A 16,095-nucleotide genomic window follows, 5' to 3' on the forward strand; every position below is an offset into this window, starting at 1 on the left:
GCTGGCCACACTCTTCCTAATGCACCCCAGGACATCATTTGCCTTCTTGGCCACAAGGACACACTGTTGGCTCATGGTGAACTTGTCCACCAGAACTCCCAGGTCCTTCTCTGCAGAGCTGCTTTCCAGCAGGTCAACCCCCAGCCTGTACTGGTGCATGCGGTTATTCCTCCCTAGGTGCAGGACTCTACACTTGCCTTTGTTGAACTTCATGAGGTTCCTCTCCACCCAGCTCTCTAGACTGTCCAGGTGTCGCTGAATGGCAGCACAGCCTTCTGGTGTATCGGCCACTCTTCCCAGTTTTGTGTCATCAGTAAACTTGCTGAGGGTACACTCAGTCCCTTCGTCCAGGTCATTGAAGAATAAGTTAAACAGGACTGGACCCAGTACTGACCCCTGGGGAACACCACTAGCTACAGGCCTCCAACTAGACTCAGCACCGCTGATCACAACCCTCTGAGCTCTGCCATTCAGCCAGTTCTCAGTCCACCTCACTGTCCACTCATCTAACCCACACTTCCTGAGCCTTCCTGTGAGGATGTTATGGGAGACAGTGTCAAAAGCCTTTCTGAAGTCAAGGTAGACAACATCCACTGCTCTCTCCTCATTTACCCAGCTGGTCATGTCCTCATAGAAGGCCATCGAATTGGTCAAGCATGATTTCCCCTTGGTGAATTTATTTTAGCAGTAGTATGGAACAAAGTTGGATCCAAATATCTTAAAAGTTTCACATCAAATAGAAAGCATGTCTGCAATTGTAGCATCGCAGACCAAGTAAAGGATCATAAGACTTAGGAATTCATGATGAGTTTTGCCACTGGCTTCAGCAAAGCCAAAATTTTACGTCTGCAGTATTTTCTTTTTGTCTGCCCCTGATTCTTTCCTCCACATGCCCTTACATCTTGCTTCTCTTTTGGTCATTGTATACAAACTGTTTGCCTTTTATCTTCCAGTTACTTAATCTAAATTGCTATGCAAATAATGATAAACTGAACGGATAATGTGTTAAATATACACATGCAGGAAATTGGTGCAAGAAAATATGCACAAAACAAAAGGAAAAATGTTATATCATGGTGTTTTTCATATAGGACCTGTGAATCTCTGAACCATGTAATTCTATCTTCAGAATCAAGCAATATTTTCTTTGTTCTTCCTTACTGCACAGATAATTTATAAATAAAACATTTCATTCTACTTTGTTAGCTACCACTCCTATGACATGATCCATCCTTTCAGCTGACAGCGGCGGCAGCAGCGGGGAAAGCGGGACGGCAGCTACTTGAGGGTTAGTGCGGGGGCGAGGGCAACATCAGGCTTAAACGGGAAGCGGGTTTTTCGTACTCTGGGCCCCCCCTGAGCCCCCCGCGAGCATCAGCCCCGAGCTGCTTCCATCCTGACCCCGGACCCAGACCCGACCCGGAGGTTTCCCGGCAACGAATCAGGAGAGGAGGGGGCGTAGCCGGAGGCACCGCGGAGGCACCGCGGGCGATTTAAAAACGCTCCACCCCCTGTTATCGGGTGATAAAAAATCCTCCTGGAGGACAGAGACTAGTCCCTGCCCAGAAGGGAGAGGGGAGGACTCAGCAGTGCCTGTGTGAATCGCAGTGACTGGGTGTGTCCCAGGACAGGAGAGGCTGCAGTTGTTTGCAGCTCGGTTGGGAGGGTGCTGACTCCCTCCCAGTGCACAAGGCGATGAAGGGTGCCCAAGGAGCTGTGAACCAGGGGTGGCACCAACAGGTATTTCCCAGTTCAGTGGAAGAACAATGGTATCTACCCGGTTGGAAGAAGACCAAATGGATGTGGGAACCCAGACAGAGCTCCCACGGAAGGAGGCGATGGTGCAGGTCACAGGCTGCAGGGAATGCTTCGCGTCTGCTGTGGTGTCAGGGGGGCCTGTGTGCGCTGTGAGCAAGTAGATGATCTGCTCGGCCGAGCGGCACAGCTGCAAAGCCAGGTTGAAAGGCTTCAAGCCGAAGTAGAAAGGCTTAGGAGCATTCGGGAGGCTGAAATGCAGATAGACTGGTGGAGCCAGGCTCTGCCCTCCCTGCAACAAAAATGGGAGCACCTGCCGGAGAGCTCCCAGGATCGAGGGACCCCTGTACTCTGCCCCTCTCAGGTGGAAAACGATAACCTAGAGGAGAGGAGTGAGTGGAGGCAAGTCTATGGCCGTGGCAAAAGGCGAGTGCCCCTCCTTGCCTACCTTGCCTCCACAGGGTGCCTCTGAGCAATAGATATGAAGCCCTAGTGGAATACAGCCGGTCCAACGGGGATGTGGTGGAGAGGCAACCTATATCAGAGGTCCCACCACAGTCAGAAAAACCTGACGGGCGTATAGCTACCTCCTCCACAAGGAAGAAGAGAAGAGTTTTAGTGGTTGGAGACTCCTTCCTAAAGGGATCTGAGGGCCCAATATGCAGAGCTGACCCCCATCACAGGGAGGTCTGCAGCCTGCCTGGAGCCCGAATCAGGGATATCACCAGGAAACTCCCCAACCTGGTGAAGGCCACAGACTACTACCCCCTGCTGATCTTCCAGACAGGTGGGGAAGAAGCTGCATCCCGTAGTCTGAGGGGGATGAAGAAAGACTACAAGGCCCTAGGACGGTTGGTGAAAGAGTCTGGAGCACAAGTTGTTTTCTCCTCCCTCCTTCCATTTTCAGGTGATGACGTGGGATGGAACAGTAGGATTCTCTCTATTAACGCCTGGCTACGAGACTGGTGCTACAGGCAGGGCTTTGGGTTCTTTGATAATGGCTGGTTTTATAAGACACCAGGCGTGACAGTGATACATGGGAAAGGTTTATGTCTTAGGGGCAAAAGGGTTCTGGGACAGGAATTAGCAGGGCTCATTCGGAGAGCTTTAAACTAGATTCGAAGGGGGATGGGGTAGTAGCTGGGCTTGCACCACTGGGGCAACGCTCTAGTGTTGAGGTAGACCAGGAGGCCTCCCATCCCCCTGGGGTGAAATCGGTGTGCTCAGCTCGCTCCCTGAAATGCCTGTACACCAATGCACGCAGCATGGGGAATAAGCAGGAGGAGTTAGAAATCCGTGTTCGGTCGGGGGGCTATGATCTAGTGGCAATTACAGAGACTTGGTGGGACGCCTCGCATGACTGGAATGTGGTCATGGGATGGCTATGTCCGTTCAGGAAAGACAGGCCACTAAGGAGAGGTGGTGGAGTTGCTCTTTATGTGAGGTGAGCAGCTAGAATGTATTGAGTTCTGTCCAGGGGCGGATCAGGAGCGAGTTGAGAGTTTGTGGGTGCGAATTAAGGGGCAGGCTGGCAGGGGGTGATACTGTTGTGGGGTGTCTATTACAGGCCACCGGATCAGGATGAGGACGGTGATGAGGCCTTCTACAGGCAGCTGAGAGCAGTCTCGCAATTACGAGGGCCTGGTTGTTGTGGGGGATTTTGAACTACCCTGATATTTGCTGGGAGGCCTACTCAGCCAGCCATCCTCAGTCCAGGAGGTTCCTCCAGTGCGTTGATGATAACTTTCTGATGCAAATGGTGGATGAGCCAACTAGGGTTCTGGGTCGGTTCTGGGACCAGTTCTATTCAATATATTCATTAATGACTTGGATGAGGGATTAGAGTGCGCTGTCAGCAAGTTCGCTGATGACACAAAACTGGGAGGAGTGGCTGATGTGCCGGAAGGCTGCGCAGCCATTCAGAGAGACCTGGACAGGCTGGAGAGTTGGGCGGGGAGAAATTTAATGAATATAACAAGGGCAAGTGTAGAGTCCTGCATCTGGGCAAGAACAAACCCCATGTACCAGTACAAGTTGGGGGCAGAGCTGTTGGAGAGCAGCGTAGGGGAAAGGGACCTGGGGGTCCTAGTGGACAACAGGATGACCATGAGCCAGCAGTGTGCCCTTGTGGCCAAGAAGGCCAATGGCATCCTGGGGTGTATTAGAAGGGGTGGTGGTCAGCAGGTCGAGAGAGGGTTCTCCTCCCCCTCTACTCTGCCCTGGTGAGGCCGCATCTGGAGTATTGTGTCCAGTTCTGGCCCCGCAGTTCAAGAAGGACAGGGAACTGCTAGAGACAGTCCAGCGCAGAGCCACGAAGATGATTAAGGGAGTGGAACATCTCCCTTATGAGGAGAGGCTGAGGGAGCTGGGTCTCTTTAGCTTGGAGAAGAGGAGACTGAGGGGTGACCTCACTAATGTTTATAAATATGTAAAGGGCAAGTGTCAAGAGGATGGAGCCAGGCTCTTCTCAGTGACATCCCTTGACAGGACAAGGGGCAATGGGTGCAAGCTGGAACACAGGAGGTTCCACATAAATTTGAGGAAAAACTTCTTTACGGTGAGGGTGACTGAACACTGGAACAGGCTGCCCAGAGAGGTTGTGGAGTCTCCTTCTCTGGAGACATTCAAAACCCGCCTGGATGCGTTCCTGTGTGATATGGTCTAGGTAATCCTGCCCCGGCAGGGGGATTGGACTAGATGATCTTTCGAGGTCCCTTCTAATCCCTAACATTCTGTGATTCTGTGTGATTCATAAGCCATTTGAAAACGACCATTTATTTCACATGCATAGCTGGATGCAATCATAACCACCATGGAGGGCAGTGTAGATAAAAATTATTGCTAAGCCTTTCTTTTTGTTAATATGCGCAATCTGCTACTCAGTATCCCACCATATTTATCCACAGTCACTAACACTAATCTTCAATCACTCTTACCAGATGGAGCAAGGAACCTCCTGAGGAAACAAGCGTATGAGGGTCAGCACCATCTTTCAATAGCCGTAGCACTGAAATATCAAAGAAAAGATGAACACAAATTAATGCAGCAATATACCTAATTCTGAGCTGTTAATAGGCTGATTCTTCATCATCTTCATTAAGAGATTTAATAATATATGCAAACCTCTCAGATAACATTTGCAAAACTATCATGTCAGCGTTTCTCATCTATTTTAATGGCTAAGCCTGGAAGCAAAGGACCTTTGATAATGATGTTAAACATGACCAGTAGCAAGGACTTCTCAAGCGGACAGATGAGCATGTCAGTTCTGTACATAGGAGAGGGGAGGGGAGAGCTGGAGGAGAGACCCTGTCTCAAGGTCACAATCACCTGATTAGTTCATTTGGGAGCAAAATCACAGTCAACTGGTTTTATTTCACTTTGCAGAGTTCCCATGAGATGTTGGCTTTTTCAGTAAATAATTGAAACAAGTGTTCATAACTTATATCACTTGAAATTAATCATCATACCAAAGCTAAACAATCTGCACTCAATTTAACCTTTCCAGTGCATCGTCAGATCACTGACGCAGCATAATTCTTAAAATTACATTTGGAGTCAAACTCCACTGCCAGTTACATGTATCAAACCCCTCTGAAATGAAAACAGGCTTATAAACGCAAGCAGAACCACAATCCTTCATATTGGTGCTCACTCAGGTGTGAAAATTCAGCACTTTTTCCGCATGGCCTTTATTGCCTTTATAACCTTTTCACTCAGAATCAAAGCATTGACTAACTCATGCTACCAGTGTTCAGTCCTGGAACAGAATTGCACAGTAACAACGCCAGACATTATCAGGGGAATCCACACTGGCATAGCAACCCTGCCTTCACTAAACTTGTATGAAGAACCCTTTTAAAAGGCCTCCCTCCAGGAGAATAACTGCCAATAACGTCTCCTGTGTAGGAACAAAGCTGGTTCTGCCTCCATCATCTGGAAATCCTATTTTTAATTCCTAGTTAATATTCCTAGATGGAGTTGTGCAAAGACCTGCAAAGAAATTTTAAGTTCTGAGTACCCTAGAAATCTGTTCCACTTCAGTGTCTGTCCTACACAAGGGCCACAAATTTGTCTCAAGGCTCTTCTAACTTCTGTGAATCTGTCAAGAGACTCATGTACACCATCTCCTCCTTATCCATGCATTTTTTGTATGTGTTTTCTTTGTCTCTAGAATATCTTGCAACTCCATTTTCACTTTACATTTAACTTCATTACAGCATTCCAACATTCAGTTAACCTATTTAAAAGGAGTCCGTTTTCTTTTCAAATATTGTCAACTTACACAAGCAACGTTTTCTGAATGTGTTGAATGATTTTTGACCAGGTGCCCCATAAAAATACAGCCTAAGAAAGAAAATTTGGCTAAATGGTTGCAAGCCTGAAAAATTGAAGTGAAAGACTTGGCATCTTCATTACTAAATACTTCACACATAGTAAACACACTAGTATATTGAACAAATGTTTATAATACTTATACAAATCCATTTACTGTTTTGCTCTTTTTTAAACTTTGAAAATCAAACATCATTCCAAACCATTGCATAAATTCATACTGTATGAATAGTTCCATGGTACCTATTTCTCCTCATCAAAGGTTTTGGTTCATTTTATTTACATAACTATAAAAGACTTTTATGTTCTGGCAAATGCCACTTTGAGAGTTAACCTACTGTTAGAAGTCACTGGTGTCCCCAGCATGTACACCAGAAGTAGAAGTGGAACATTAAGTAATGTGGAATGAATGAACTGTACAACTGCCAAGCAAGATGAAAAGCACTGAAGCAGAGTGGAAGAGTGGAGAAATATTTACAAATTTTCATAACCTTGGGAAAAATGGATGAAAGACAAAAAGCAAAGTATTTCTTTCTGCTCTCAGATCCACAAATCCAATACTAAAGTACACAACTGTGCACAATTGCCCTCATCCAAACAGAGACTATTAAAAATAAAGGTTCAGAACTAAGTTCCTTCCTTCTTTTAACACCTAAATTGCTGACACATACGGAGATGCTTCCTTTACCTTAAGTTTTAGTGAGTAAAGACCTTATTGTAAATCTTCCCTCCTTAAATAGGTGTGCAACTACATCCTCCTCAAGCGTTAACATTTTCAATGTTCCTATGTTACGTCATTTCTTTAGCAGGCCAGAAAATACGAATTCCATATCACAGGAGATTTCTTAAGGCTCTGAAAGTAATTTAGTTCTGCCAATACCATCAGGATTCCACCTGAACAAATTATCACTCCAGGTTGTTCTCCTTCCACCCCTGCTTTTCAGGGAAAAAAAATAAATTTCACCCATTTCAGTCTCTCATCCACTTAATACAGTGTTTTGATGCAGCATTCGTTCTTATGGATTCTGTGTGTAAGTTAAAAATGTGAACTATGGCTTGGTTCCACCTCAATGATAGTTTCATTTGCAAATACGGGAATTAAGGCAGATAGTCCTTAAAAGTGTGATTTGCAGAAATTATTAAACTGACATAATTCTGTTCTCAAGGAGGAGGCTTTAACTGATGACATCGGTGATAGTATTTATAGTGTATTCTCACAGACTGCACTGCTGTCAAAAGGGGGAAGGCATGTCATCCACTGCATGGCCCACTCTTCCCTTGTGCCAGCTCTCCCCACTTATGCAGCTGCACATTCAACTGGACTAGTAAGTCTTTTTTTTTTTTTCTTTTCTCTCTCTCCTGTCGGGGTTAGTTTTCCGCCCCATCAATGTGGCTGACTGCATAGTTCCATAAGCACCAGCACAGAGGATACAAATGCACACATCATGTGAAGGCAGAGCAAGCACACCGCGTTTTGGTGGTAGAAGTCTTACATTGATAAGGCTGATAACGAAATAACATCCTCAGTCTGTGTTTCTACAAGATGGGATAAGCCAATTAACGAGTCAACCAAAAGGATCTGTTCCCTTCCCCCATTCATAAAAGGACTTACACATCATTTGCCTCCAGCTACTTCTGCATGCGGGAACTGACTCTAATGGCACAAAATAACCCCAGCAAAAATAAAATGCAGGGTTTCTTGTTGGGTCATTGAGATGAACTCAATCATTAAGGGTCTTGGGATCAACAAAACTGGCATTTGAGTAGGTTCTTCTAAGCAAAGACAGAGGATGAAGACCTCTCTTTTGGCAGAAGCAGGACACACAGGAAGGTCAGAGGGTTGGGAAACTGCATTTCTAAAAATATTCCACAAGCCTAAAATAGTAACCAAGTGACAGAAAGAGCCTGTGGATACTCAGATATAGAAAATATGGACAATTTATTGAACCTCTTCCTTCCATCAAACTCACGAAGACTTGGGTCTTACAGAGAAGCTATGCAAAATGAAGTAATACCTTTCCAGATTTATTTAGCAACACCTTGCTCTTGAAACCAAAAACCACAGACCATTTCTAGATCTGAGATTGAAATTCATAAGAATGGATGTTTTTACCTTGCTTTCCCCCGCCCCAGCAGAAATGCAGACCAAGATTACAGCATAAAGAATTAATACGCAAACTGTGATCTTAAAGTAGAATATTAAATAATTATGACCATTAACAAATTATCAAGTCACATACAAAAAAATAGGTTAAAAGTGGATAAAAGCTCAGTACTTCTTTTCTTTGTCTGGTTTATTTTTCCTCATTATTGCATGTAACTTAAACAGCGCTTCAGGAAATTCATGTCACAAAGACTACCAGGGCAAGATATGCAAACTCTCCTTTCAGCTGGGCAAGAGCCTTTGTTCTGAATCAGGATTATGTGCTACATCCCTCTGCATAAAGGCAAGGTGAAAACATTCCTCTTTCCTTGAATTCACCACCCCTGCAAATACAATAAAAAAGAAAATAAAGAAGATCACAGAAGAAAATCCCCCTCCCTCTACTATGCGATTCACTTAGGTCATTCAGTTAAGATTTCACTAGTCAGTAGGAAAAACTTCACCTTATGTTCATTTTTTCCTTTTCATAGAACTACCGTAGTTACTGCTAGTAAGTCGGGATGAATTGCCCTAATGAGGACAGAAAGTGAAAGATAACTATATTCCAGAAATGCTATATATCTCTCAATTAATGCAACTTTTAAGGATGTTTTCACAAGATTTTCTTTTAAAACTTGTTTTATTTGTAATCTTTCATGGAAGCGAAGTCTCCAGAAAAGATGAGGAGACTGAAAACAGGCTTTAAGGCAGGAAGCTCACATTCACTTGAAAAAAAACCTGAGAGTAAATTTTTCAGTAAACTCTCAAGCCCTTCCTTTGTGTGTATGAACAGGTCCATCCGTTCTCTGATGTCTTTTAGATTTGACACACAAAATTATCAACTACTTAGAGCAGAATTTCACACCTAATTTCATATCTAATAAAGGTGTTTTAGAAATCATTGAAGATACAAAGTCTCAGCAGTAAAGAAAGATAATAATCAAGGTAGCTTTTTACATAGGCCTGATGTTACAATTTTAACTAAATGATTCCGGTGAGCTGAACAGCTTTCCACACTCCATTGACTGTATTGACTAGATTACGGCTTATTATGTAGCTTTATAATCCAATAAAGACATTATTGCCCTGCCTGTTACCAGCCACAGGTCTTGTACTAACTTCACGTATGGGACTAAGGCTGTAAGGCTTACTCTGTCTGGGTTTGTCTTAGCTTGCTTGGAGCATTGTTTCAAACATTTTAGCTGGCTGGCTAATCTACACTATGGCTCATTTAGCAACTGGCTAATCACAAGGTGGCAATAACCTAACACATTTTAATTTCATTTAGCTTTGTATAGCTGTGCTGTATAATGTGTTAAGAATTTTGATATATACGGCAATAACTAGTACTTATGCTGTGCTATGTTGAATAGCATCTAGCTACTCTGGCGTGTAGAACTATGACCTTATATGCTGCAGACAAAAGGAGTACAGACCTGAAGAGACAGCAGAGCCTGGAAGATGAATTCAGAGGGCCCAGGGCTATCAATAACTCCCCAGTGATAGGTACTGATGGCGCTGCAAACTTAGGAGCTGGGCAATGTTGCATCCACTGCAAACCCAGTTTTAGTAGTAGCAGAAAAGACAAAAAAAAAGTGCCTAACATATGTAAAACTTAACCGTCGGCCATCTGCTATGCTGGATATAGAGTACCAGTATACATTTCTATTAATCATTCCTCTGGGGGGTAGCTGCTAGCTAGTGTAAACTTTGTTCCTGTTAACATCTATTTTTGTTTTCTTTAGTTTAGCAGGAATAACTCTAGCTGGAAGGCGTTACTTGTTCATTATGTGCAGAAACATGACTTGCTGCAGAAGCCTAGCTAAGACCACGCTGTTGCTGGAATGGATTATCCCATTCTCCTCTTGACTCAGGTTGCATGTTTCTGCCACTTGCCCCTCACTGGCACAAGGCAAAGAATAGTTTTCAGCTAGATCAACAATCTGGGAATGTGGCCCTGAGCAGTGGGTATGAATAGGGAGAATGGGGTAGCCACCACTTTCAGCAACAGCTGAAAGCAGTTTGGGCATAAACTGACCATGAAATTGAATCATAGAATCATAGCATGGTTTGGGTTGGAAGGGACCTCAAAGATCATCTAGTTCCAACCCCACTGCCACAGGCAGGGACACCTTTCCACTAGACTAGGTTGCTCAAAGCCTCATCCAACCTGGCCTTAAACACTGCCAGGGAAGGGGCATCCACAACTTCTCTGGGCAACCTGTTCCAGTGTCTCATCACCCTCACAGTAAAGAATTTCTTCCTAAGATCTAATCTGAATCTACCCTCTTTCAGTTTAAACCCATTCCCCCTCGTCCTATCACTACATGCCCTTGTATAAAGTCCCTCTCCTGCTTTCCTGTAGGCCCCCTTCAGGTGCTGGAAGGCTGCTAGAAGGTCTCCACAGAGCCTTCTCTTCTCCAGGCTGAGAATTGAACCACTGGACAACAGAAGTGATACTGAAGGAAGAGAAATAGCATACTTCCACCCCTTCCACTTCCACCAGTTAAGGAAGCGTCATATTTTGCCCTTTACTCCCTCCACAGTCAGACCTTTGGTCCAACATTGACATCTTAAACTCTGTATAGATGAGCCACACTTAGAATTCTTGCCACTTTCATGCCTCTTTAGTACTTTTTTCTTATTCCTCAGTAGTCACTCTGTACTTTCAGCTTGTACCAAAGGTACTTCTGAGGAACCTGCTATACAACTCAGCTATGTATGAGAACAGATGAATGCCAGTCTCTGGTAAGTTATTCTTAATCAGAACACCAAATGAAATCAAGCAAGATACCATAAATTTTTAGTTAATGCAGTCTTAGAAAAATATTTACCTCATACTTTTTATGATTAGTTTAAAATTAAATTTTAAATCCAAGTACCATTGTTGGCAATTTAATAATTCTTTTAAGTTGTCTTGTTTACCTAACAAACACATTTACAGTAGCAATACTGTTACCATATCATTACGAGTGCAATAGCTGATGCTTTCTTTCGAAGTAAGCTCTACCCATCGGTTGAGAGTGCTTATTCAGAGCAGTCATGCCTTAATGGACTTTTCAAACAAACTGATTTGTAATCCTACTGCTTTTTCCATCCTTGAAATATTTCCAGCAATCACTGGCAACATCTGTCATACTTGTTCAAATCTCATCTCATTTTCTGAAGAACTCTGAATAAATTCCCACCTTTGCTGCATAAAGATTAAAGACAACAAACCATAAGGAAATATGCACAACATTTGGACAGCTAAGGTGTAATGCCAATTCACAGAATGTAGAAATGAAGAGAGGAAAATGACTTTTTCCATACTGGCTGAATTTCAGAATGTTAGCCTTGCACATAAAAGCTATACTGTCCACTGTTTGAACAGAGCACTGATGAGGATAGGGCTGATGCTTCCATCCTCCCTGGCAGAGCTCCCACAGTTTATGATTTTTTCAGGCAGCCAGGAATCAGATTATTATGACCCCAAAGCAACTGGCCCATTGATTCTCTGCTGCATTTAAAAAGCGTGATTGTGAATTGTCAGGCTGATTCCTGAGCTCCATTCAACACAGCATTACCGTTAAAAGAAAAAAAAACAAGCCACCAATGAAACAGACTGACAGAGGTAGTCCTACAGCCCCAGATGACACCTCTCCCAGCTTTAATGTTAGGCTCAGATCAAAACACACGTTAATTCTATCCCATGCTCTCTTTGTGGAGAAATCAGTCAGACCTCAGGCTTGGAAGCACTTGAGGGGCACAATCACTCCATTGTGTGAGCGAACTTGAAGCAGCACAGGTAGGCACATGACAAGATATGTCACAGAATCACAGAATCAACTACGTTGGAAGAGATCTCTGGGATCATCGAGTCCAACCTTTGACCTAACACAAGGTCCCTTCCTTTCTGCCTAGTCCTCTGACACTTTCCCACCAGGCTTTGCATCCTCTACTGTGATACGTCCTAGCCCAGGCATTCAGCAACTCTGACAGCTTCCTGCCAACGCACTGTTGCTCTGGAGGTCGAGGGCACAGCCCTCCTGTTGACTGAGGCACCTTGAACTGGAAAACCACATAAAAAATAATGGGTATGTCTCTGGGCCACACAGACCCTAAGTTAAACTCCAATGAGATCTGTGAGGATGGTCACAGTTCCCTCACTAAGGCAGATACTTCTACCACTGTAGACATAGCCAGAATACTTTATGAGTCTAGGGACTACTATTATTTAATAACTGCTAAATTTAAAACCTCTTCTTCAAGCAAATTCCCCCTCTTTCATTTCATTTCTATATACATGAAATTTAATGCAGTCTGTGCCTCCACTGGAAAATATTAAGGCCACAAACCTAATGGCCTAAAAAATGCTAGTGCCCAAGCACAATGATACAAATTAACTTATCATATCCTACCACAAAAGTGACAATGGGCAGCAGTCAAACGTGACATGCCTGAGATAAGTTGTGATATGGCAGGCAAAGCATCTACGTTTCTAACACTCTGAAAAGACGGATATTCACATGGGAAAGCAGTGTAGACTCTGAAATCACTTCAGAGGAACAAGATCTAAAAATAAGTGGACCACATTACCTAATAGCTACATCTGATGTCTCTCTTTTTTTTTCTTTGTTTGTAGGATATTTGTTCCTAAAGTCTTCTTTTCTTTCTTTTTCCGTTCACAGTATCCAACTCCATCCTGCTTTATAGTTACTCTTTCAAATAGAAGGACCCTAATTTACATCATTTACTTGCAAATACATGCTAGAGCGATGCGGAAAACCAGTGGTGTAAATCATAGTAATTTAGAGAAGATTGGAAGTAGCCATTCAGTTTCGTGGCCCAAAGATATTGCTGCAAGGGGCACAGCCAGGGTCACTAGGCAATAATGGAGATCCCTTGTTTTGCCTCCATTTCAAATTAATTCTTCCAGAGCTAGAACTTTGGCCAGGTCACAGGGAGAAAACTGCTTACTTATTTATAAAGGTGTGATTTTACCTCATGGTAACTAAAACCTGTATACATTACAGAGCTGTTGCTAAAATGATTAAACACCGCCTCACAAAATAACACATGCTTAGCTAAAAATATTGCTTCTATCATCATAGCTGATAGCACAGCAGGGGTTTTGCCAGCATAGCTACTTCCCAGGCCAAAATAGCTGTGTCATCAAAAACTGGCAGCACAGACATGACTGAATTCTGAATTTCTATTAGTGAGATAAAATTACAATAAAAACAAAGATTTTAAAAATTTACCATAAGATGAACACTCTAAAATTAACCTTAGGGGAAAGTAGTTGATCATACAGTAAACTTAAATATGGCTTTTCTTAAAGTTTTCACTTCCAACTAGCTTATGTGAGTTATTTATTTCAAGGTTAAAAAGACCCAAAAAAAAGAAATCTAGTATCTCAGCATTTAAGTCACCTATTGCATTCTGTATACATATTTTATCCACCTCCCATGTGTGGGTCCTCCTGGAGGTCCTGTCAAAGGTGACTAGAACCAGCAAGAACATCATCAGTAGACTACTGTCAGTCATTACAAAAGCTCACACCCTACTGGGTTCACCTTAGAAATACGTGGCAATTTGAAAGCTCTTAAAAATTACTGGTGTAATTTTTAGGCTAACTTTTCTGCTACAGGCACACACGATTGTACATTCAAATGTTTGTAGAATTGAATAAAAGGTTCAGATCTTTACAATATTTTACTAAATATGTTAAATTTATTTCAGACTTTGCAACTTTCCAATCCTATAGTCATTAAATGATAAATACTAAAACACACTTCAGCAAAAAAACTCATTCTGTGGTCAGTAGCTTAATTTGGAAACTATTGCCATCCCATGTTTTTCCCAAGTGTAACAGTAAAAGTTAAAGAATTTGCACACAACACAAATTTTCTGCTGAATAGACTATACACCCCCTCTGTTTCACCCATCATTTATGTTGATCCTATGCCAACATTACTTAATTGGCATAAATCAAATTACTGCTGACTTATATTCCATATGAAGCAAGACTCAGTCCCTCTTTTAACTCTCACACCATGCAGAGCAAGTTTATGACAGCTGGTTTAGAAGCCGTGTAATCAAGTCATTACGATTTGTACTAGAGATCTTCAAGGATAACAGGCTATTATCCTGCTTAGCAGCTGCTAAATGGTACTAATTACCAGCTGTAGACCACGGGCTGCTAGATTCTGTGTGTATAGTGGAATTCCCAGGGTGTGCACAAGGAAGCAAACTTAAACCAGACGATATAGAACAAACTAGGGACATTAGCTATCCATGCATTAATCCAAAATCATAGAATCAAAGAATAGTTTGGGTTGGAAGGGATCTTTGAAGGTCACCTAGTCCAACTCCCCTGCAGTGAGCAGGGACATCTTCAACTAGATCAGGCTGCTCAGATCCGTGTCCAACCGGACCTTGAATGTTTCCAGGGATGGGACACTTACAGCCTCTCTGGGACCTGTTCCAGTGTTTCACCACCCTCATTGTAAAACAGTTCTTTCTTATATCTAGTCTAAGTCTACCCTCTTTTAGTTTAAAACCATTACCCCTCGCCCTATTGCAATGTATGTAGTCGTGCATGTGGCATATGAGTGACCAGAGCTGTGAAGGAAATATCTAGTTCCAGGAATATCTCACCACTTGATATATGTGGCTCAGGCACCCCCTTTCACAGGGTGTAGTCTGTGACAGTTTACATTGTCATGAGCTGGTATGGGGACCTAAACCAGCTGAAGGCTAACCTTATGGAAGGTGGTTTAGCTCCCCGGCTCACTTCAAGATAAGCATAAAGATAGGAGGGCAAAAGGATAGGACAGAAGCACAGCAGGACTGAAACGAGAGCAGTCAATGGTAACCTCAGTTTTAGCTTAGTTTTAAACTGAGTTAGAAACACACTTTGCAAGTGTTATTTAATATTCTATGTATCCTTAGGCTACTGTCAAAATTATGTCAGTGGCTCCAAGGTGCCTATGTATTCCCTTTCCTTTCTTTGCATCAGCCCTAACAGCTGTGCAACAGGTAGGTGAATGGGTTCAGAGAGCTGACACAGAATTTAACTGTTGATTTTGGGGGATGGTTCATTCTCTCTTGGGTCAGTTTGCTGAACTGACTTCCTCTGCAGCCACACAATTGTTAAAACTGATACAAAGAGCATGCAGCGAGAGCAGTGGTAGGAACAGAATCATAAAAATATGAATGAAAATTTCTGAATTAGAAAATATAGCATTGGCATAACATCCAATGAGCACAGAGGTATACCAGTGTAAGGAAAAATTTTATTGATATAACTTGATTCTCTAGTGAGAAATGCACTGAACTCACAGAATTACCTCCCTACTGGTGTGACTACACCCTTGTGAGAGGGAGCAGTACAATTTCAGTTAAAACAGTGTGACTGGAGTGATACAATTCTTTTTTAGGCAAATCATGACACATACAGGGCCACTACAGGGTGTAATCAATATAATATCCCCAACTGTTTAATAAACAGACAACTATAACTACAGAAACAAGAAATACAGAACTGATAAATTTTAAAAAGCATCATTTTAAGTGTTCCAAATAAAGATTATTGCATGCTTCATTTGGCAGATATCACTATCCAAAAGACTTTTTATTCATCAGCTAAATACAACCTACATATTTATTTCATTTTATTTACACCTATCTTGCTGTATCTACTATTGATTTTATTTACACCTGCCTTGCTGTATCTACTAAATCCAAGCCAATTCCTTCCAAAATTTGGTATTTATATGTTGCAGATACTCTGTAGATTAATACGGCTACAATCTGATTCCCCTTAAAATAATCTGTGTTCTAATTTGATCATTAAGTAGGTGCTGAAAGAAACACAC

The 16,095-nt window shown here is 42.7% G+C and overlaps 1 protein-coding gene across 1 annotated transcript in view; it reads right to left on the reverse strand.

Moving 5' to 3' along the window:
* MYO16 (myosin XVI) overlaps window positions 1-16,095 on the reverse strand; it is a 324,197-nt gene that overhangs the window by 280,218 nt on the left and 27,884 nt on the right. The window contains exon 2 of the mRNA XM_068425451.1: window positions 4,692-4,762. Coding sequence (XP_068281552.1) covers window positions 4,692-4,762 — 71 coding nt within the window. The remainder of the gene's footprint in view (window positions 1-4,691; window positions 4,763-16,095) is intronic.

The sequence above is a fragment of the Nyctibius grandis genome, chromosome 2 (genome assembly GCF_013368605.1).
Source record: "Nyctibius grandis isolate bNycGra1 chromosome 2, bNycGra1.pri, whole genome shotgun sequence".
Lineage (NCBI taxonomy): Eukaryota > Metazoa > Chordata > Aves > Nyctibiiformes > Nyctibiidae > Nyctibius > Nyctibius grandis.